Genomic DNA, 23,797 nt, shown 5'->3' on the forward strand with positions numbered 1-23,797 from the left:
TTTGAGGTGACCTAATGTCTGATTTTCTCCAATATCTTTGCCCCCCCCCCTTTTTTTTTGACGGAGTTTCGCTCTTACTGCCCAGGCTAGAGTGCAATGGGGCAATCTCAGCTCACCACAACCTCCTCCTCCCTGGTTCAAGCGATTCTCCTGCCTCAGCCTCCTGAATAGCTGAAACTACAGGCATGTGCCACCACACCCGGCTAATTTTGTATTTTGAGGAGAGACAGGGTTTCTTCATGTTGGTCAGGCTGGTCTTGAACTCCTGACCTCAGGTGATCCGCCCGCCTCGGCCTCCCAAAGTGCTGGGATTGCCGGCGTGAGCCATTGCGCCTGGCCTATCTTTGCCTTTTAAAGCAAATCTGAAGTGTCCTCCTGGTCTAGAGACAGAGTGGTATAGTGTTTAAGAGTGTTGATTCTGGAGTCAAACTGCCTAGGTTCAAATTCCCGCTCCTCCTCTGACTAGTGTTTCGAATAGTTTTGTGCAAGGGGCTTTAAGATGAGAATAATACCTCCTGGATCTGTTCTGAAGACCCAGTGAATTAATAAATCACTTGGGAAAGTTCTCAGGGCACCATAAGCTCTACAAAAAAGTGAGAGGCTATTAAGATTTTTCTGCTTATTGATTATAACAGTAAATGATATAAAATACTTTGTTTCACATGTAGAGATGATGTGCAGATTGAATTTAATGCTTCAGGTATCCATGGAAGGACAGTCAACCACTCTAGGAGATATCTAGAGGGAAAAGTATCTATTCCTGTGGGATTCTTTTGCTCTTTCTTAGAAGCTTTAGTTGGCCGGGCGCGGTGGCTCACGCCTGTAATCCCAGCACTTTAGGAGGCTGAGGCGGGTGGATCACGAGGTCAGGAGATCGAGACCGTCCTGGCTAACACAGTGAAACCCCGGCTCTACTAAAGAATACAAAAATTAGCCAGGCGTAGTGGCGAGCGCCTGTAGTCCCAGCTACTCGGGAGGCTGAGGCAGGAGAATGGTGTGAACCCGGGAGGCAGAGCTTGCAGTGAGCCGAGATTGCGACGCTGCACTCCAGCCTGGGCGACAGAGCAAGACTCCGTCTCAAAAAAAAAAAAAAAAAAAAGCAAAACAAAAAAAAAGCTTTAGTACCCAATAGAATGAGGACAACATAAAAACTTTTAAAAATTATCAGGCTGGGCATATCAATATTTATTGAAATACTGAAAAAAAATTCCATTTTGTTGAGAAATTCCTGGCAAGAACTGACATGACAATATGTATTTGATTGATACAGTAAGAAAACATCAACAAGTAACCGACTTCACACTCTAAACATTGCATGGATTCAAGTCCAAGGCAGCTGCAGATCTGTGATACAAATAATCAGACATTACGGATTGTCTGTTTACAAACATAGAGCAACTATAATAAACCAAGTTAAGCCAAAAACTTTTATATTTGAGTCTGCTGTTACCGGTAAATCCTGTAATTGATAAGGCAGTTGCTAAGTAAATGTCAGGTTACAAATTGGCTAACAATCAACACTAGAGAAACTTCACTTGTCAACCTTGGGTGAACAGACGCTGGCTGTGATGCTTTCTTGCTTATCAGCTCCTGTCGTTGGTGTGATCAGCAGTGTGGATGTAACCCGCTGTGTTGCCCATCTTTCTAATCGTTCTCATGATTTAATCTACCAGGTTAACAACATACCAATAAGTGACATTTTTTAGGTTTGATTTTCAGTGGGGAGTACTGTATCTTTAAAATAAGAGAACATAGATTTTAAGAGTCAATGTAGCCAGGCGTGCTGGCGTGCATCCCTGGTCCCAGCTACTGGGAAGGCTGAAGTGGGAGGAATGCTTGAGCCCAGGAGTTCGAGGCCAGCCTGGGCAGCATATGAGATCAAGATCTCGCCTCTTAAAATACAAAATAAAATAAAATAAAAATCAACATATTTGGTTTTTTGGCAATGTTAAAGACCCTCCAAATAGTTATAGTCAAATCTTATAATTGTCTCCACCCACATTACATATGCATGATAGGACCGTTTCATTAACTGTTGACAACACCATTCCTCTCCGTGTATCTTCTAGCCAACTTGTTTTTCAGCTGGAGAGGGCAATGATGCTGCTGTTCTCTGTAATGCTTTGGATATGCGCTCTGGTCGGTGATTTTGCATTGTCCTTTGAGCCATGAAGATAACACGGGTGACTGAGATTGTGCATGAGCCAATGCCCAGCTTATCTAATGTGTACCCTTCATGTGGATGAGTATTAGAGGTGATTACTAAAAGTAATAAAATAATCCTCTTTGTACGCACGGAAGTAATAACTAATATCTTTGGTATACAACTTACAATGCTTGGAAAGGAAAACCAGGTAAGACTCCACCTTGTTAAGTTTACTTGAAAACCAGAGGAAGCTACAAGTCACATAATTTACAATAGATATTAAATAAACTACAGTAGGAATGATGAAGATTTACAGACATTTAATGAAGTGAATGATTTTAATTCATTAAGACTCTTCTATGCCCCTGAACTAAGTTCCACTAACTTGAAGACATGCTACAGTAAACACATATATTTGGTTTCTTCAGTCTTGGCTATATCTTATACAAAGTTGAAACCAAGGAACAATAAATTAGCATCATAATTGTCTACAGTTGAAACTATGATATACAATATAAATACACTATTCAAAAGCCAGAAACATTTATGAAAAAATTAAGGGACTAGGAGATACTTTCATTTTTTACAGTTTCTACAAGTGATTGTGCCGCCGATAATCTCAAAAAAATTAAAGTCTAAATGAGATTCCCGTTTTTGATTTTAGTGTCTCACGACATAGAATAATTAAGTACTGTTAAAAATAATTACCAATCAGAAAAATAACATTAAGGAAATAACTGCTTTTGCTATTTTGTTATATCACAGATCCCCCTGCCCCTCAGGACCTAAAGAATGTAAACACTATATCTTATTTGACTTTAAAGTATTAATACTTTATTTTAAACAAATGTTGATCCACATCTGCACAGCTACCTTTTAAAATTGTGAAATAAGGCAAGACTTTCATACCTGTGGCATCGCATGTTAATAATACTGATAATAGTCATTTGAAGAATTTGCGATTCTTTGTCCTCCCATATTTGTTCTACAGCAGACTTTGGTCTATGACTTAGAAAGGTCAGTATCACTCTCTTCCTTTCCCCTTTGGAGAAGATTTGAATTACTTTAATATCTTTCCAGGCCACATGTAAAAATCACCATTTCCATCCAAGTTTTGAGGATGTTCAATTGCAGCAAGAATGAACCTTGAGTCAATACATCACCTCATCCTTTCCTTTCTCTTTGCATAGATTAACACGCATCAATTTTGTTTCCAATGACTTAGAACTGTGACTATTTGACATCCTAGCAAAATATGTTTAATATTTTATTTTTAAATGAACTACAAACTTGGATGATGAAAAAGACTGACGTATCCTAACAAGACTTCCTGCCAGAAATTTTTTATGAAACCCAACAACGCCAAAGCCACATTTCAGCAACAGTAGCAGAAATAAGGTCTAAGTTACTTTAGCTATGGAGCATTTGCTTTGAAAGTTTGTAGTCATTTCCCTTAATATTAATTAACACTTATATAAGATAGAAGAGAGATACTGCCTGCATTTTCTTAACATCATGAACACGTGACAAAACAAACCTCAGAACATATTTAAAATGGCAAGCTAACATATTAATAGAATTTCCTATTAGCTGTTTGCAGGTCTAAGACACAGACACTCAAAATTAGGCTGTTCATGATTTGGTGGAGCTACTACTGGGTGTGGCTGAACATAGGTCCTTAGTACAGATTCGGTGACCACAGGGCAGAGGTGCTGGGGCCTTCAAAGGAGGAGGGAGGGGCTATTGTAGGTACAGCTGATGCATTCTTGAGAATTGTTTCAGTTCAGCTTTACCATGGAGGAATCCCGTAAGCTCAAATCCCCCGCTGTATCAGCCTAATTAATAAGATTAGTTCCTAAATTTCTTCATAGCGGAGATCAGTTTAAATATACAAGAATTGTTCTGTCCGTTTTTATTCTGACGGTGTTGCTATCCATCTGTGAGTTCAATCCACTCCATTACAATGTCTTTTCTATGGAATCCTCTGGGGATGTGAAGCCTTTGATTCACAGTTTGCAATACAAATACCCTGATACATCATTTATTTGCTATTAAGTATTTGATTATTATGCCTTTTTAAATTCAATATCTTTAAAGCAAGTTTTTAATTAGTGTTGCTTGGAGCAGTTCAGAGTACTTTTTTTCTTCCTGTTCTTTCCCCTCCCCACTCCCCCAATCTCTTTTTGTTTTGAAAGCAGAGCTCCTAGGGGTTGTAACTTATGCTCTTTTTGCATGCAACATTTCAATGAGAAGGTTATTATACGGCACATCCCCGTTCAGGTGCTTGTAGTAGAGGTATTCTTCAGCCTGCATGCTGATGGCCCGGATTTCGGGTAGTCGAAGAAGTAGCTGTCCAAATTTCTCTGTCTGCTGCGGGTAGTTACACATTGTGTAGTCCAGCAGGGCGGCATTGACTTGTTCCTGGACACCTTCTACCAGCTGGAAGTTTTCAAGGTTTTTGACATCTGCATTAAAAAAAAGAAAAGCAACATTTCAATAGCATTTTAATTCCTGTTTACTAAAGCAATGTGTTCAATTAATGGATATATTTTCCTTTTGACATAAAGCATACTTTACGTGCTGCTGAATAACCCCACTCACCGAGCTTCCTGGGAAAAGGATCACAAAAGAGCTTTAGAAGAATGTCTTGTTGAAATTCTGCATATACCTCAAATCAATTAGACACCAATGGATTTTGAGCAAGGTCAACTCTTTTCATATCTTACAAAAGGAAAGGTTTGAGGATTCCTAAAGTAGAGGGATCTTAATATATTGCCAGCAAATGAGTCCCTGGAGAAAGACCTATCTTAACCCAGTATATTACACAATTCATATAATTCTGTATTAATTTTTCTGACCCAAGGTGAAATCTGTGTCCAGGGTATGATGTAGTTAATTCTAATAAAAAGTGACAGGATTCTTGTTTCTGTTTGACATTTTCTAAATGATTCTGAAAGTCTTTGACTTGTCTAGCCTATGCTAATGAACCATCTGGTACACTCCAGTGACTGCCAACGGAATATTCGCTACTGGGAACTCTCTAAAATATATATCTTGGTGACTAATGATCTTTATCAAATGAAAGCCTTGTCCTTTAGGCAGAACACAAGCCAGGATGGTCGGTGCCCTTTAACCTGCATGTGGTTTCTAAAGTCTGATACTTTGTGTTTCTTTTTTTCTTCTGGTCACTCATGTAGAGAAGATGAGCGAAGGCATTTCATTCCGCCTAACTCCTGATGACTATGCAGTTGTTTTTAGACATCTGCCCTAAAGGTCCTTATAAATACTGAATAAGAGAGAAAGCCAGAAGAAAAAGACAGACTGACATACAAACACACACACAGACAATAGGCAAGGGAAAATGGTATGCTGGAATTTCTCTTCTGGGGTTGATTTATGTTAACAGTATGACTTTTATACGATGTGTACATAGAAGCCTCTGGGAAAAATAGACAGATACATGTGTGTGTTTACATACACCCATGCTCACAAAGTAAACAGATGCAGCCACCCTGCCCTGCTTTATTTTCTAATTGGATAAAAATAAATGAGAAAGAGATTCAGAAGAAAACCACACAGTACCATGACTAAAAGGATAAAGGTATTAAACTCGGTTAAAGTAACTCATACCCACTATACTGTTTTTGGCATTATATGCTGTTGAACTTAACCTACATATGTGTACATGTCCATCTTGTTATTTCTAAATGGCTTTACACTAGGCTGTCATACATTCGCTGTTGAAGTGTGTTCAGGACGATTTCAGTGTTTACATTTGGGCCATAGCTTTGCATTAAACATGCTTCCCCTTTCAATCCCCAAGTCTCTGACCCAAATTAAAAACAGTGAGGAATTAGTACTGAAATAGCTATGTCGAGAGTTGGTACCACATCTCTTTCAAAGCGAGATGGGAGACTCAAACATATTTGATTATTCATTAATGAGTTTTACAGACAGATAAATACTACAAATAAGGAGCTCTGTGCCTTCTGGTGGCTTTTAAATTGGCAACCACATTGGTGTGCTCTGGACATTTTACACATGCGGCACTTTACAGTTAGTAAAGCATTTTCCACCTGTCTTATTTAATATATTTTTTAATGATTTTAAGTTACTTAAAAATATTTATAAATATGACTATGTATCCAGTCATACTTGGTTCAAAATTACATAATATAAATAATCAGAAATACCTTCAATATGTTGTACCTTGGTACATGATAGAAAAATCTACATTTGTGTTGCATTATAGTGATTAAAACATGACTATTAAAACAATTTGAAATGGAGTATTACTTTACGCTACAGTGAAAAATACTCTCACCAGCAAGCAAAGCTATTAACAGTCACAGAGATTAATAGAGAGGATGTAGAAATTTGCATAGAATTAATATAAAATGTAAGAAAATGAAGAATAGCCTTTTTTTCGAAAGTTGCTTGAAACTTTCCTTTTTTGATAAAAGTATTTTTTTGAGAAGTAGGTTTAACATTCTGTGATAAACTATGCTGCTCTGTTAAGGAAAAAAAAAAGGAAAGAAAACTACCAACAAACATAAAACAAAGACTAGATCATAAGTTTTGGTTTATCCACTTACTATTAAAAATTTAGAGTCTTCAGCTCAGCATTTATTGGTTAATTTCCTTCTTTTTTTCTTTCTTTTCTTTTTTTTTTTTTTTGGTTGAGACAAAGTCTTGCTCTGTTGCCTAGGCTATAGTACAGTGGTGCATCTCGGCTCACTGTAACCTCCACCTCCCGGGTTCAAGCAATTCTCCTGCCTCAGCCTCCCGAGTAGCTGGGATTACAGACATGCGCCGCCACGCCCAGTTGAGTTTTGTATTTTTAGTAGAGACCAGTTTCACCATGTTGACTAGGGTGGTCTCGAACTTCTGACTTCCAGTGATCCACCCACCTTGGCCTCCCAAAGTGCTGGGATTACAGGCGTGAGCTACTGTGTCCAGCCTCGATGGTTAATTTCTATGAATACTGGTTCATACTGACACCCTTTTCCCTCAAAAGTTTGGAAATACATGCAATTTTCCTTCTGGCAGGAAAATATATAGGTTTCTCATACTTGGGCTAAATATACTATTTTTTGCTAAAGCTTATCAGAATTGAATCCACATGCCTGAATTAATTATCCCATTAAGCTATTTTGATGAATGTTATCATGAAGTAATAAAATGTATGCTGCTAATTGTCCCAAAGATTCTTACTTGCTGAACATCATTTTGTTTTGACATCTATACACATGGCAATGATCCTGAAGAAGTTCTGATTGAATTCCTCTCATTTACTGACCATGCTGTTCCAGGATCATTGCTCTGCTGCCTGCCTCGGTGCTGGCTTCTGTCTATTTAATCATCCATTTCCCTATGCAGACTGTAAGCTCCTGGGGATAAGGGATATACTTTAGTCCAGCCATCCTCAGGGAATCCACCAGCAACTCTTTGCTTCACATTCTTGTTGTATTTGTCCAAGATTGATACAATTGTGAATTTGACCTGTTAAATTATTTCACAAGCCAATTTCCTTTCTTTTTCTAACTAGAAACTGATTTTCAAAAATTTGGCATATATGTAATGGATCTCTCCCTGAAATAAAATACCATACTTTACATGTAATCGTGTTTTCTATTCAGAAAGTCCTCTGATGAATCCTTTTGTAATCTGAATAATCAAGTTCTAATTTACGTGTTTTGCAAATGAGGATTTTCACTGGTCAGTTTTGTGGTAAGTAAAACCTGCCTATGATCTCATTCGGATTGGAGTCAGTCCCTGGGATGCTGTGGACTGGACTTGACAGACAGGTAGACCCTGGATTTTCCACTATAATCGAGGTAGTTCACAGACAGTTCACAAGGACCTAAAAGCAACGGAAAATATTAAGTGCCAAAATACAAATGATACCACCTCCCAAAGACCTGGAATTTTCACTCGTTTATGTGGTTCACTTGTATTTACTTTTTAGGAAGAGTTTAGAAACTTCAGTGTGTTTCCTCAGTACTCATGGAATTAGTTTTGATGAAAATGCATGCCTTTTCATAAAAATTAAAACATGAATCCCATTAAAATAGAAATTTAAATTCTCAGGACTTGGGGATGGGAAGGGGAAGCATGTTTAATGCAAAGCTATGGCCCAGATGTAAACACTGAAATTGTCCTGATTTCCATTTTCTCTGTAACGTCCCTCCAATAAAAATCAAGCCCTATTCCATATTAAGTAATGAATGGTAGCTGCAGCTTGGGAATCTGAACTCATCTATAGCAGGAGTCTCTAACAACAGAAATATACAAGTGAATTGATATTAAATTATATGAAGAAAACAAAATCTAGACAAATGATTACATGTTCTGGAGTTCCCAGAAATATGTGTTTTTGAAATATGCTGTTTGATTCTCGTATTCAATAGCATTGTCCCGCATCTGGATTTTAGCAAAAGACCCCCAAGCTGGAGGAAAAGAGATTGATATGAGATCAAAATTCCCACCAGTTTTTCTGTGGCATTTTAGGCTGGATTGCAAAGGCTCCTGCATTTGGCACTCCGTGTGTTCCTTTGAAATTTATACAAGCTTCATTTTCATACAATTTAAAAACACCAGTTAATAAACCCCATCATTACAAATTCTGAGTTGGAAATAGTATGTAAACAGACAGAGGCATCCCCAACCCTTTCTCTATAGCCTTTAAATTTTGATGACTGGCAAGAGCATTTTGTGCTTCTCCTCTTAGTATCAATCTCTTATCATCTATTCTACTTTATTCACTCAGGGACTAATTACCAACTTTTTATATGAAGCGCATTACGATAAGCTCACAGTGGGGTGCTCAGATTTTTTTCCATCCTTATTGGAAAGTAAACCCTTAGGTCTTCTTGAATATATTACAGGGCTGACTTTTCAGTCATACACAACATTCACGCTCTCTGAAGAGGAAGATACTCATCTCTGCCTCCCTGGTAGCTGCCATAATGGTGCAGCCTATAAACCTTGTCATTCAACACACTTTTTCAGAAATGGGTCCTCTGCTGAGCCAGGGGGCTGGGGGCTGTGAGGCTCACGTGGAATGTGTTGGCTTTTGCTGGCAAGGTAATTATATTCGTTAATTTTTCACAAGTGGGGAAAGAAATTCCTTAGTCTTTTTTGTCTTTGTAAAGATTTTAATTTTTTAAATTACTAATATTATTGTCTGATTTTTTTTTTTTTTTTTTATAAATAGGGACAGAGTCTCATTCTGCCACCCAGACAGGAATGCAGTGGTGACATCATAACTCACTGTAGCCTTGAACTCCTGGGCTCAAGTGATCCTCCGGCCTCAGCTACTCCTGGTCCCAGTAACTGGGAATATCTTGGATTAATTACAGGTGCGAGCTAGCTTATCTAATCTTTTAAAGGACATAAAGGTGGAAAAAGAGGTACCATTTTGCACATAGAAAATACTTATTTTCTTTGATGTCTTTAGAGAGATGACAATCTATAAACTGCCGCACGATTTGCCCTCAGAAGGGCCCTTCCTCTAGAAAAGGAGAAGGAAAATAGATTTTCTGTAAAGAGCTAATGTTCAAAATTATTTTTTAAAGGGCCAAATTTGGATAATCTATATAACTAATTTTGTAAGAACTTCTGGAAGTTGGAGAACATGTTAGTTCTTTTCATAAGAACAAAGTTCACGTTTAAAAAGAAATCAGGGCTGTTTAGGGATTGGGGAGGGGAGGGCAGGATAATTTTGGTGCTGACACCTAAACTTAGATTCTATCTCCAGTTTCCAGCAAAATCCAAAACTCAAGGTTTTAAATTCATTCCCATGAGTCCCTTAGAATAATATAGGTGTGTACACACACACACACACACACACACTAACCCAAGAGTTATTTTTACCAACTAGAACATACAATTTTATGCTTTCATGGGCAAATTAATAAGAAAATGCAGCCCTTGGCAGGAGCTATCTACAAAAATGGAGGATCGCTTCAGCCCAGGAGTTCGAGACCAGCCTAGGCACCACAGCAAGACTCCTGTCTCCCCAAAAATTAGAAATAAAAAGTTGACTGGACATGGTGGTGTTTGCCTGTAGTCTCAGCTACTTGAGAGGCTGAAGTAGGAGCATCACTTGAGCCCAGGAGCTCAAGGTTGCAGTAGCCTATAATTGTGCCACTGCACTCCAGCCTGGGCAACAGAGTGAGACCCTGTCTCTTAAAAAAAAAAAAAAAAGTGGATATAAAGTGTATGTACTATGTATGTACACAGAAATAACAAGCCCTTACAACTGATTGGTGCTTTGTAGTTTACAAAACATTCTTAACATGCTTTATTTATTATTTCATACCTTCGTGTATACACAATGTATACACATTCATTCATTCATTCAGTCTGTCAGTCTTACAGCTCTGGTCTGGGTGCTGGAGATATGGAAATAAAGGCACAGTCTCTGTATACAGTAGCTCAATTAATGTGATACAGATAAGCAGTGCCCTCACAGGATGGGCAGCTAACATAGGGTTCAAGAGAAAAGAGGGGTCCCTGGGGGAGGTGACACCTGAGGAGTTTTGAAAGATGAGTTAGAATGAGCTGAGCAACACATGAAAGAGAACGCATATCCTAGCAGACAGTGGTCTATATCTCTCTTTCCTAGAGAAGGAAAGAACAGAGGTCTTTGGTACACTGTTAAACAGCTCAGCCTTTGTGGCGAAGGAATAGGTGGGCCAGATGAAGATGGGCCGTAAGGTTTAAGACTGTGAAGACCATTGCATGTCAGATGGTCTGGATTTTGTTGTGAAAGCAAGGCAGAAACGCTGAATAGTTTTAGGAAACAGGGAAACGGTCAGCTTTGTGATTTAGAAAAAGCATTCTGCCAGGAGTGTGTAGAAGGGACTAGTGTGTGCAGGAGGGTGAGGGGAGAGCAGGCTCATGGAGGGAGACCAGCCAGGAGGCTGCTGCAGGAACACAGAAGAGAAATATGGCGGCCAAGGAGGTGGGGAGGGACTTGAAAGGCATCAAGATGGTTGATGTAACAGGTTTTGTTGGCCTTGGGTTAATAAAAAGTAGGAGAGACAGAGAGAACGAGTGAGGGTCCTGGATGGCTTCCAGGTGTCTGTTAAGGGAGGAAGGTGGTGGCCATCACCAAGGCAAGAGGAGCAGCAAATTTGAGAAGCAATATTTAAGGAGCCTTGGTATGGCCATGTTGAATTTAAGGGGCACATGGAATATTGGGTGACGATGTCCAGGAAATGGCCAGACATCAAGGTCCAGACCTCAAGAGAAAGGCTTGAGCTGGGGTATAGATTTGGGACTTATCAGTGTACAACTGTTGGGTGATGGGTGAAATCCCAGGAGTTAGTGAGAATGTGTAGAAAACAACTGGCCTAGGAGTGGGATTCAGGAGAAGTTAAATTGTAGAGGATTCTATCCTAGAAGGTGTTATAGGTATTAATGAAATTAAGAATCAGAGGGATTCAATGGCTTTCCCAAGATCTCAAAGTTAGTAAGAATGAGGGAGGAAATAACATTTACCAAACACCAATTAATGTGACAAGTGTCTTTAACATATTTAAGCCTCTTAAGAATCTTATGGGGAAGTTATTATTAATACTATTTTCCCGATGAAAAAACAGAGACCTAGAGGGGTTGAGAAACTCATCTAGGATTTTAATGCTAGTAAGAAGATCTTGAATTTATGATCAGGCCTGTCTCACTCTAAAGTCTTTGTATCCTCTACCACAAGACTTCTCTCTGGCAGAACAGGAATCTGGACCCTGCAGAGCTCATTACTTTAAAGTCCTGGAGATTTTTTTCCCCTTATTGTGTCAATGCCTGCAAGTTTCTGTCACTTGCTGGAGTTGGAGAATGGGACGTGCTGGTTAGTCAAATAGTTCCGTTTCTAAAGGATCTCATGATATGCGAATGAATGGTTTTCAGATAATTTGAATGAAGTAATATACATTTGACATTTATATTGGCATGTAACACAACTTAATGTTTGAGATTTTGAAGGAAATTTAACATCTAAGTGCTACAAATCAATATTATAAATAATAGTCTCACGATGGAGACTGAGCACGGTCTAGTGTCATGGGGCACCTTTGTGGGGACTTCTCTGGACAAGCCCCACCCCAACCCCTTCCAATTGTATTGTACAGGTGCCAAGGCTAAGAAATAAGAATTTCTCCACTTTTGCCTCTTTTTGTATACATGGTTTAGAAAAAAGGTCCCACGTGGTGGTGTACACCTGTAATCCCGGCTACTCGGGAGGCTGAGGCAGGAGAATCACTTGAATCCAGGAGGCAGAGGTTGCAGTGAGCTGAGATTGTGCCATTGCACTCCACCCTGGGTGACAAGAATGAGACTCTGTCTTTAAAAAAAAAAAAAAAAATTGCTATAAAAAAATAAAGTTTGCCAGGTGCAGTGGCTCACGCCTGTAATCCTAGCACTTTGAGAGGCTGAGGTGGGTGAATCACTTGAGGTCAGGTGTTTAAGACCAGCCTGGCCAACATGTGGAAACTCCATCTCTTCTAAAAATACAAAAATTAGCCGGGCATGGTGGCATGCACCTGTAATCCCAGCTACTTAGGAGGCTAAGGCAGGAGAATCACTTGAACACAGGAGAGGGAGGTTGCAGTGAGCTGAGATCGTGCCACTGTGTACGTGCCATACAGATTATACTCAAGCCTGGGCAACAGAGCGAGACTGTCTCAAAAAAAAAAAAAAAAAAAGTCTATTAAAATCTATGGAAAAGTGGTTAAGATGGTAAATTTTACATTTTGCATATTTTACTATAATTAATTTTTTAAATGTAATGTATATTTCAGTTTTTAAACATAGTATAGTGAATACCTATGAATCCACTACTCAGCACTCTTCAGGCTATCTGTGTGTTCCTCCCAAGAACGAATTCCTGATGCCCCAGAGGTGATCATAATCCAGAATTCTGTATTTCCTCTAGGCTGTTCTTGCACTGCTGTAAATACCTAAGACTGGGTAATTTATAAAGAAAAGAGGTTTAATTGGTTCTGAACCTGCAGGTTTTACAGGAAGCATGGTGTTGGCATCTGCTCAGCTTCTGGGGAGGTCTCAAGAAGATTAAAACCATGGCGGAGGGTGACCACGGGGCAGGCATATGACACGGTGAAAGCAGGAGCCAGAGAGAGAGAGAATGTAGGGAGGTGATACACGTTTCTAAATTTACCAGATCTGGCAAAAACTCACCATCACTGAGACAACACCAGGCCCTGAGGGACCTGGTGTTTTGGGTCATGACCCCATGGTCCAAATACATCTTACCAGGCCCCACCTCCAGCATCGGGGATTACAGTTCAACATGAGATTTGGGCAGGGACAAAGATCCAAACAATATCACCTATTTTCTTATATCCCTAAATGATGTATTCTTATTTTTGCTTGTTCATGACTGACCTTACATTATGCATACATTTGTCTAATTTTATTTTATTTATTTTATTTATTTTTATTTTTTATTTTTTTTGAGATAGAATCTCATTCTGTCACCCCAGGCTGGAGTGCAGTAGCGCGATCTTGGCTCACTGCCAGCTCCGCCTCCTGGGTTCACGCCATTCTCCTGCCTCGGCCTCCCGAGTAGCTGGGACTACAGGTGCCCGCCACCATGCCTGGCTAATTTTTTGTATTTTTAGCAGAGACGGGGGTTTCACCATGTTAGCCAGGATGGTCTCGATCTCCTGACCTGGTGATCTGCCCGCCTCAGCCTCCCAAAGTGCTGGGATTACAGGCGTGAGCCACGGGGCCTGGCCCATTTGTCTAATTTTAAAAACTGCCAAGCTGGGTGCAGTGGCTCACGCTTGTAATCCCAGCACTTTGGCAGGCCAAGGTTGGAGGACCTCTTGAACCCAGGAGTTCAAGGCCAGCCTGGCCAACATGGCAAAACCCTGTCTCTACAAAAATTAGTGAGCGTGGTGGTCTGCGTCTACAGTTCAGCTACTTGGGACGCTGAGGTGGGAGAATCACTTGACCCCAGGAAGTTGGGGCTGCAGTGAAGCAAGATAGTGCCACTGCACTCCAGCTGGGGAAACAGAGTAAGATCTTGTCTCCAAAAGAAAAAAAAAAAAAAAAAACCCAAAATTGCCCATCACCCCCACTAGAATGAAAGCCGTGTACGCAGAAACTTGGTCTTATGTGCAGCTGTATTCCTAGTGCCTGGCCAGTGCTCAGCACAGAGGAGATCCTTAGGAAATACGAGAATAAACTTTCTATTTAAATTCTTGCCCTAAACTAAAATAAATCTTTCTTTCTTTCTTTCTTTTCTCTCTTTCTTTCTTTCTTTCTTTCTTTCTTTCTTTCTTTCTTTCTTTCTTTCTTTCTTTCTTTCTTTCTTTCTTTCTTTCTCTCTCTCTCTCTCTCTCTCTCTCTCTCTCTCTCTCTCTCTTTCTTTTTTGGGCTTTGACATGCTGCTATTCTTCCATATCAAATTCATGGCCGACTTTATTTTTATTTTGTGTAGAATTGTTTTATAACAGCAAGTGAAACGCACAAACTCCATTATAGATTGTGCTTTCTTGGGAAATGGATTCAAAGAGGACTTTTTTGGCAGGGTCATTTGGCTTGTAATGCCAAGCCTGCTTGTTTTTCTCAAATTCTTTGGACTTTTCCATGTGTCGAACATTTTACTTCAGTGTGTTCAATGCTTTCACCAGCTCACTCAGTGACCCATGTGGAAGATTGCAGAATATAACTTCATTTGGTTCTATCCATATGACTGTTTATTAGATCTCTCACCTGATAGCTAGGGGGCATCTCAAACTCACAGTGTCTAAAATGTAGCTCAATCTGTCTGGTTTTCTAAACCTGTTCCTTCTGCTTTTCTTATACCAGTGATTGGACTAAGAATCCACCCCGTTACCCAATATCTACCTGGGATTTCAAGCCCGAGACCCAGATTCATTCATGACTCCTCCCTCTCCTTTTCGTTTCCAGTCCATTCATCACCAAGTTGCTGCCTCTGCTTTCTAATTGCTTCTTGCATCTCTCCTTTATTCTCCATTGCTGCAACCGTAACTCGCCTCTGTTACTTATAACTGATTCCTCCAATGTTGTCCCCTCCTCCAAATGCATTTTCCTCACAACAGCATGAGTGATAACTTTAAATGTGAATCCAATTATGTCCTCCAGTACCCTCTACTTAAAATCATTCAATGGCCCCCCACTACCCTGGGTTAAAGATTAAAGACATTTATTTGGCCTGTTTATCCCATTTTATTTCACCCCAGCCACCAACTTCTTTCAGTTTTTTGAATGTGCCTGGGCCAGTGCCTGGAACTTTCTTCCCCTAACCTTTATTTGGATAATTTTGACTAATCTCCTGGGCCTCAGCACAGACATTATTACGTCCAGGAAGCCTCCCTGAAGTCCTCTCTGCTGTGATTCTACAGCACATTCTACTTGCCCATCATGCAGGGCACTTGGTATTACATGGTTATTTCACTGTCAATTGTGAGGACAGGGATATGTCTGTCTTGTTAATTATAACCTTTCCCAGGCTTAGCATAACATCTGGACAAAGGAGGAGCTCAGTTCACATTTGTCGAATAAGAGAATCCTTTTTCTCACTTATTTCACACGCCGGTCTTCCCCGTTGTTTGTACGTGGAACATCTTCCACATATTTGCAATTGCATCTTCCTGGGCAAGCTTTTCTGGATTCTCTGGTCACTGGTTTATGCCTTGCCTCTCCTGCTAGATTTCATTCTCTCAGAAGGCAGAGATTCTGACTTACGTTTCTTATTTCCCACACCTCACAGGTACAGCACCACACACATAAAAGACAACCAATGCATTTATTATTGAACTGGCTAATTTGTATTCAGTGCCCATGAATACAAAGCATAAGCAAATTAATTCAATAAAAATATATTGAGCACTTTCTATGTGTCAATACCCCCAGCTATTAGACTCTTAAGCAATTTTAAAGTTCTTCACTGTGTTAAATTCCTAACCAATTTCAAATATAACAAAACTCTCTTCCTATAATGTATCTCTAGAAAAGGTGTAATTTGATTCAAAATTGAAGTAATTGAGTTCAATGAGTAGAAGGAAAACATTTGATATGTTTGATGTTGTGAAGTGGTAGTCTGAGCATTTTCAGGAAACCTGTATTTTGGGGCTGTGTGCTGTGTTAGGGACCACATCACGGTGTGGAGCACCTTCATTTTCCCTCTGTATACACATTTGCAATTTGCTTTCTAGAATTCTTAGGGATAAAAATGAAAACAATGCTATACTAAAGGAGTTTATGAAACAGACTGTATATTATATCAACTTCTGCATATCAGATGATAGTGAAAACTACATTAAAATACACGGAAAATCAAAGAAAAATGAGGACTCTGGCTGGAAATTGATGGGATATTCTGAGCCGGGAAACAGAATTTAAAGGGATATAGGATGAGGCAATTTCCTAGTTTGCCCCTAAACCTCAAATAAAGTTGTATTTAAAGTAGATTTAACAATAAAGACAAATACATACAGTGTTTGATAAAATAGGTAGCACGCAGCATTCCAAGCCTGAGACACAATTGCAGCTGCCTTGGCTGGTCTTGGGGTCTTAGTCCTTATCCTGCTATAAAGACCATCTGTTCCCAAAGTGTAGGAAATATCCACATTTATAAAGAGCAGCCCTCCCTCAGAGAAAAACTCTTCGCTACATTTTTTTTTTTTTTTTTTTTGTACTCACGTCCTGAAACAGTTTTTGAGCCATAACTTTGTATTTGATTTCCATTCAGAAACTTTGGTGGTTTTTGCAAAGTTTTATTCTCTTAGAATAAGATATGAGGTTCAGTTTGTTCAGGTGGCAAGTCAAGACTATGAATAAACCAACGTTATCATATGAAAGAGAATTAAACAGGCAGATCCAAGTGGGGATATATTAAGCCAAATTTAAGCTCCAGTTGTTGAATTTAGCCCATACTAGATGCCTGGTTTGCCTCGGGATAAATTCAGCTTTCCAGCTAATCGAATGAGGAAAACTGCCTCAGGTATGATAAAATTTACAAGAGAGCGCTGTGGAACAGTTCTTGTTAAAAATATTAGCTTAAAGGCATTCTTATCGTCTTTGGGATGAAGACTGTATTTGCATTTAATTATTTGATTTCAAACTTTTATGAACTTGGATCAAATATTAGCTTAGCCAATTAAAATATTATTTTGTGTAAGTGAGGCTAAGAACCTGATTCAGCTCAACTTTCTCAGCTTTGGTAGTGCTTGACATGTTTCTTACTGACTTTTGGAGAGATTATTTCAAAGAGAATTTTTAAAAAGGTAAATTTGAGAATATAAGTGTGCATTTAGTGGGCAAGGTGCTATCTTCAGAATAAACTGTTGACTGGAAACACTTCTCCATGTTAGAGCATTAGTCTAGAAGACAAAAGATGTAGTCTTCTAGATATTTCTACTCACACAATCAATACTCCTTCATAATTCAGCATTTTAAAGAAATCCTCTTCGTGTAAACTATTCATGATACTCCATGGACACAGTGCAGATGGGATTGCCAGGAGCAGCTTCCTGTTTCTAGGTTTTGTTCCCTGCAGAAGGCAGGCTAGAGCCCGTCGTCTTCTATCCCCTAGGTCTTAAGAGGGTAGCAAGGGATACCAGCTCACGGAGAAAAGGGACATGGACGATAGTGAGGAGGGTGCCATGGGGAAAATAAGTTTACATGAAACTAAAGAGCAGCAGAACACTCTTTTAAAAAAATCTTCTCAGACCAGGCGTGGTGGGTCACACCTGTAATCCCAGCACTTTGGGAGGCTGAGGTGGGAGGATCACCTGAGGTTAGGAGTTTGAGACCAGCTTGGGCACATGGTGAAACCCTGTCTCTACTAAAAATACAAAAATTAGCCGGGTGCTGGTGGCTCACACCTGTAATTCCAGCTACTTGGTAGGCTGGGGAATGAGAATTGCTTAAACCTGGGAGGCGGAGGTTGCAGTGAGCTGAGATCACACCACTGCACTCCAGCCTAGAGGACAGAGCGAGACTCTTTGTCTCAAAAATAATAATAGTAATAACAATAATAGCAAATAATTTAAAAAATCTTTTCAAAATGAAAATGTTGAATGAAAGCATTCAATAATCTCTACAAAATAACCAGTTTATTTGGTATAATGTGTATTACTCAGATCTCAATGCCAGCAGTTGACTGGGCAGGAAACTTTATAAAACGTTTGCTTGAACTTAGTACTCAAGCACCAAGACAAAGTTATGATAGGACTGTCTGGTGCCAGAAAGACACAGGTGAGGTCTCTACTGTCACGTTGTGCTCTCACCAAACCTCAGTATCCCTGGGTGATGTGGCCCTGGGTGACATCTTTGCAATGAGTTGGCTTCATACCTCCTGTGGAGGGGTAGGATTAGATGTGAATGAAAGGAAACATCTGGAGAACCTCTGCTTCCCTGGGCGTCAATTCTCATCTTGTTAATTTAAACAGAAATTGGAAACCAAGACATGACTATAATATATTTGTTGTTTGAAAGAATAAGTATTCATGATTTTAAAAGCATCAAATACATGGCCAGACACAGTGAGTGGCTCACACCCGTAATCCCAGCACTTTGGGAAGCTGAGGCAGGAGGATTGCTTGAGGCCAGGAGCTGGAGACCAGTCTGATATAGTGAGATACCATTTTGACAAAAAATTTAAAAATTAAAAAAAAAATTAGCTGGGTGTGGTGTCATGCAGCTTCTCAGGAGTCTGAGGCAGGGGGACTGCTTGAGCCCAGGAGTTTGAGGCTGCAATGAACTGTGATCGGGCCATTCTAGCCTGGGTGACAGATACCCTGTCCCTATTAAAAAAAAAAAAAGAATCAAACATATTAAGGTCAGGTCAATACCAGAATGCAAAATAAAATAGGGAATTTTGCCTTCCTAACAGCAAGAAATATACTATATGGCAGCACCATGATGTTCTACAGTGTTGGTTGATGGTTCACTAATTAAGACTCGGCAACTTGAACTCTATGCTACTTCAGAAATTGTATTTGGGTTTATTTTGGATAAGAAGTTTAAAGAATGCCTTTCTGTGGAGGTTGCAGCGAGCTGAGATCACGCCGCTGCACTTCAACCTGGGTGACATAGTGAGATTCGGTCTCAAAAAAGAATGCCTTCCTGTTTCAGCCTTTGAGTACACAACTGATGAAAAATAAATTCTATCTAAAGTCAGCAACAGAATCAGAAATTCAAGGAATGAAGAGTATTATTAATGTAGCACCAATTTTAACATACAATTTTTAAATGTTGAAGACATTTTAGAGGTATTTTATAAAATGTAGGCTTATTGTGGATTGTAATTTCTGAGAATAATACTTTATATTTATGTCATTCTTTGAGTTTTTGTCAAACTGCTTGCATCTACTTTATCTCACTTCCGCCAACAACTTTGGCAGGTCTGGTACTATCCTTTCTGAGACAGACACACAAAATAGATTAATCAGACTGGAAAAAAACTAGGTATTTTAATATTATATCTGACGCGCCCAACTCCTTTTAAATTGTGCCCCACTGTGTTAACCATGTTACTTTAGATAAAGCATTAGACTGAGATTACTAAAATTGCATTTCTTTAAGTACATATAAATTCAGCTTTTTGTTGCCAAGTTGAAATGTTCTGAATTAGTGAAGTTTGTTGTACTTGGTACATTCTGTTTCTATTTGTGCTAAAAGTAATACATCACAATCAGCAAAATTCTTGCAATTTTATGCCTATATGAGAACTGTTACTATCTACATTCACTCTAAATATCCAAGATTTTATTAGTTTGTAGAGCTAAATTAAAGCTACTCTTTAAGAGCTGACATACTTGTTACTTATTATTACATCATTTCCCTTAGCCTATTAAAATTCTGCTTAGTAAGATCGGAGGTTGAAATGAACGGGGGAAAATCATGCAATGGATCAACACTGATTCTGAATTATTTGCTTGAAAAAGGAAAAGAGAGGGTCTTTGGAGTTGAGAACTATAAGGGAAGGGAAACTAGTTACCTAACAAGATCATTAAAGCCAAATACTTATTCATTTTTGGACAAAACAAATTAATAATTCATTCAATTGCTCAGGGATATGTATTTGTATATGAAAGACAGAAAATCCATATTTCCAATTTGTTTTGTATTTGTGTAACCATGTGGCAGAGAAAATAACAAGAAAGATTATTCTAAGAACTTTTGAAGCTTGAAACATTTTGCAAAATAAGCTATCACATTTTTTTTTCAGTGTAATGATAGATTTTGCTAAGACAGTGATAGTAGTGATATTAAGGTATCTTATATCTGATCATATTGGTTTTGTAAGTGCTATGCTCAGTTCTAAGGCTTGCATAGAAGGAAACTAAGAATGTGTGGTCACCATTCCCTTTCACACCCATAAATCATTAATTCAAGTGTGGAAAATTGTTTGGTATTTTGCAGTTTATCTATAGTCAACTCGTGATTATTAAGGGAAATTACTGATACTTGCATTTCCACAGCTCCGAAGAATAAAAAAGAAAGTGATTTTAAATCTGTGAATACTGCACTGGCCATAAGACCTTGAAATTAGTAAATTGCTCTAAGTCTCAGTTTCCTCATGTGTTAAATGTGTTCTAATAGGAATTACCACAAGGTAGAATAGTGCCTGGCTCATAAAGTACCATCTGTTTCATCTTCTTTCAATGACGACTTAGTTGAACAAGGAATATCTCTTCTACCTTCAAAGTCCACCCAATGCCATTCTAAAGGAAAGGTCAGATATGATTTATCCCAAGCCTAATGTATCAGTCAGCTTACACAGAAAGCGGCTCTGTTAAGACGTCAGCAATACAGGTGTTAAGACATCGGCAATACAGGTGTTAAGACGTCGGCAATACAGGTGCTCCGACTTACGATGGGGTTATGCCCCCAATAAGTCCATCATAAGTTGAAAATATTATCACAAATTCATTTAATACACCCAACCTTCTGAACATCATAGCTTAGCCTAGCCTGCCTTAAATGTGCTCAGAACACTTACATTAGCCCACAGATGGACAAAATCATCTAACAAAAGGCTTATTTTATAATAAAGTGTTGAGTATCTCATGTAATTTATTGAATACTGTACTAAAACTAAAAAACAGAATGGGCCAGGCATGGTGGCTCACGCCTGTAATCCCAGCACTTTGGGAGGCCCAGGTGGGTGGATCGTGAGGTCAGGAGTTCAGGACCAGCCTGGCCAAGATGGTGAACCCCCGTCTCTACTAAAAATACAAAAATTAGCCGGGCGTGGTGGCGGGCACCTGTAATCCCAGCTACTTGGGAGGCTGAGGCAGGAGAATTGGTTAAACCCGGGAGGGAGAGGTTGCAGTGAGCAGAGATCGCTCCACTGTACTCCAGCCTGGGTGACAGAGTGAGAATCCATCTCAAAAAAACCCAGAATGGTTGTATGGGTACTTGAAGTATGGTTTCTACTGGATGTGGATTGCTTTGTTCCATCGTAAAGTCAAAAAGTCGTTTCGGTAGTCATAATATTCTGAGTTGCTCTGACCTCTCCCCTGAGGGAGGATGCAGGTTTGTGACATTCCTACAACTCTGGGTGCCACTCCTATGCCCCCTACAGAAGCCCTCTGTGGAGTTTACCCTATAGAACTATTACTGTCTTATGGAGATTTTCAAAACTGAAGTGTTAAGGTTGTAAAACAAAACCCCAGACTCTTCACATGAGCCCTATGGTGGCTCAGTAAATATACCCACAGCAAGTTCAGGGGCAGCCCAGGACCACTCTTAGTTCTCTGTTTCAGTTGGTAATAAAGCTTTCATCTTGGGAAGTAGTGGATTTAAATAACTGTTGAAAATTTGATCTTTGGGCCGGGCCCGGTGGCTCACCTCTGTAATCCCAGCACTTGGGGAGACTGAGAGGGTGGATCACTTGAGGTCAGGAGTTTGAGACCAGCCTGGCCAACACGATGAAACCCCGTCTCTACTAAAAATACAAAAATTAGCTGGACGTGGTGGCTGGCACCTGTAATCCCAGCTACTTGGAAGGCTGAGGCAGGAGAATCGCTTGAACCCAAAAGGTGGAGGTTGCAGTGAGCCAAGATCGCACCACTGTACTCCAGCCTGGGTGACAGAGTGAGACTGTCTCCAAAAAAAAAAAAAATAATAATTTTTGTATTCTCTGTGGATTCAGCATTGTCCCCTTAATCCTCCATAACAGAAGGAAATCGGGAATAGCTTTGTAAGTTCCAAAATAGTGAAATACATCACAAATAGCAAACTGGTAGTCGATCTGGCAGCGGCCAAAGCCAATGATGATTTTACAACATCTCACTTCTACATGAGGCTTTTTCAAGATTTTAAAGCAAACACTTATTTAAGGCATTAGACATATCTCTAAAAACCGATTCTTGAGATGCCTGTCTTTCTCCAAGTCCACTGTATAATTATTAAGTGACAACTCTATCTTTTGAGCTTCACTTTAAACTTTATGAATGTGCCATTTGGATGTAGAAAGGTTTTTTAAAGAAAAAATGCATAAATCTTAGATTGTGTGAACAGAACAACTGTTTATCTGATGTGATTATTATGGGTTGCATCAAAACATTTAATGGTATCTCAGTATTATTAATCTTAATCCCACTTCTGCATTGGTTGGTGGTGGACATGGGATAAGAGCCTAGTACTTACTCTCACTGTCCAGATGACCTTAAGAAGTCCACTGGATTCTAAAGTTTTGCCCTCATAAGCTGCACTTCCACCCTCCTGAAGCTTTACTGAATCTTCATCCCGGAGTTGTGAACATAGATATTCCTAAATCTCAGTTCCACTCCTCCCTGGACGCTGGAATGTGTAGAAACTTTGATGGGCAGGTAAAATAAAAGGATCTTTTTAAGCTTCTGAGAGAGCTTCCAGTCACTAAGGCATGTGCCAGAAGAGGAGACATGTGGGTACATAGCAGTCAACATGAACTGGGCATTAGTGTGTGAACAAGCAGCTTACTGACTTGTCCATCATCATCATCGTCTCTTAGAAGACCCTTCCTAAATGTTTTGCTGAAACTCTCATAATGCCTTTCTTTTTAAAAATTTACTTATTTATTTATTTTTAGAGTTGGGGGGTCTAACTATGTTGCCCAGGTCAGATTCAAACTCCTGGCCTCAGGTGTTCCTCCCACCTAAGCCTCTGTAGTAGCTGGGGCCACAGGCATGTGCCACTGCATCTGGCTCTTCACAGCTCCTTTAATGACCAGTTTATCTACTTGCAAAGGGTGGACAGTGGTGGGACCACCAGAGACCACCACCATCTCTCTTGTACTTAAGTATCACCCCATTGCTCTCTGGTGACTCACAAGGGCTGGTGATTATTCTTATCAATTGAACCCAATGCACAGCCACAGGTTCCCTCCCACGCTGCAAGACTTTGCCTGTTTTTGGACTAGAGGCAGTTAAGAGAGGATGTCAAGTGTGAGCCCAGCTATCAGTGAGTAGGAAGTCTAGCACAGGAAATAACACCATCTGTGAGGCTGGCAATAGCACACTGCCACATAAGTACTCTTACTCATGCTTACACACACACAACTTCAGGACTGCTGAAACAAACTTGAAAGGTACATATATTGAGGAGCCGGAGGAAGCAAGAGCAGACAGGGAACCCCTGTGGAAGGAAAGATACTTCTGGAAATAATGT

The 23,797-nt window shown here is 39.6% G+C and overlaps 1 protein-coding gene across 5 annotated transcripts in view; it reads right to left on the minus strand.

The window, feature by feature from the left end:
- Positions 1 to 1,161: 1,161 nt before the first annotated feature.
- The window catches only part of NR5A2 (nuclear receptor subfamily 5 group A member 2), a 149,845-nt gene continuing 127,209 nt past the window's right edge, over positions 1,162 to 23,797 (minus strand). For all 5 annotated transcript variants that reach the window (XM_003893345.5, XM_003893344.5, XM_021928935.2 and 2 more), the window contains one exon: positions 1,162 to 4,611. In XM_003893345.5, coding sequence (XP_003893394.1) covers positions 4,364 to 4,611 — 248 coding nt within the window. In that variant the 3' untranslated portion in view covers positions 1,162 to 4,363. The remainder of the gene's footprint in view (positions 4,612 to 23,797) is intronic.

The sequence above is a fragment of the Papio anubis genome, chromosome 1 (assembly GCF_008728515.1).
Source record: "Papio anubis isolate 15944 chromosome 1, Panubis1.0, whole genome shotgun sequence".
Lineage (NCBI taxonomy): Eukaryota > Metazoa > Chordata > Mammalia > Primates > Cercopithecidae > Papio > Papio anubis.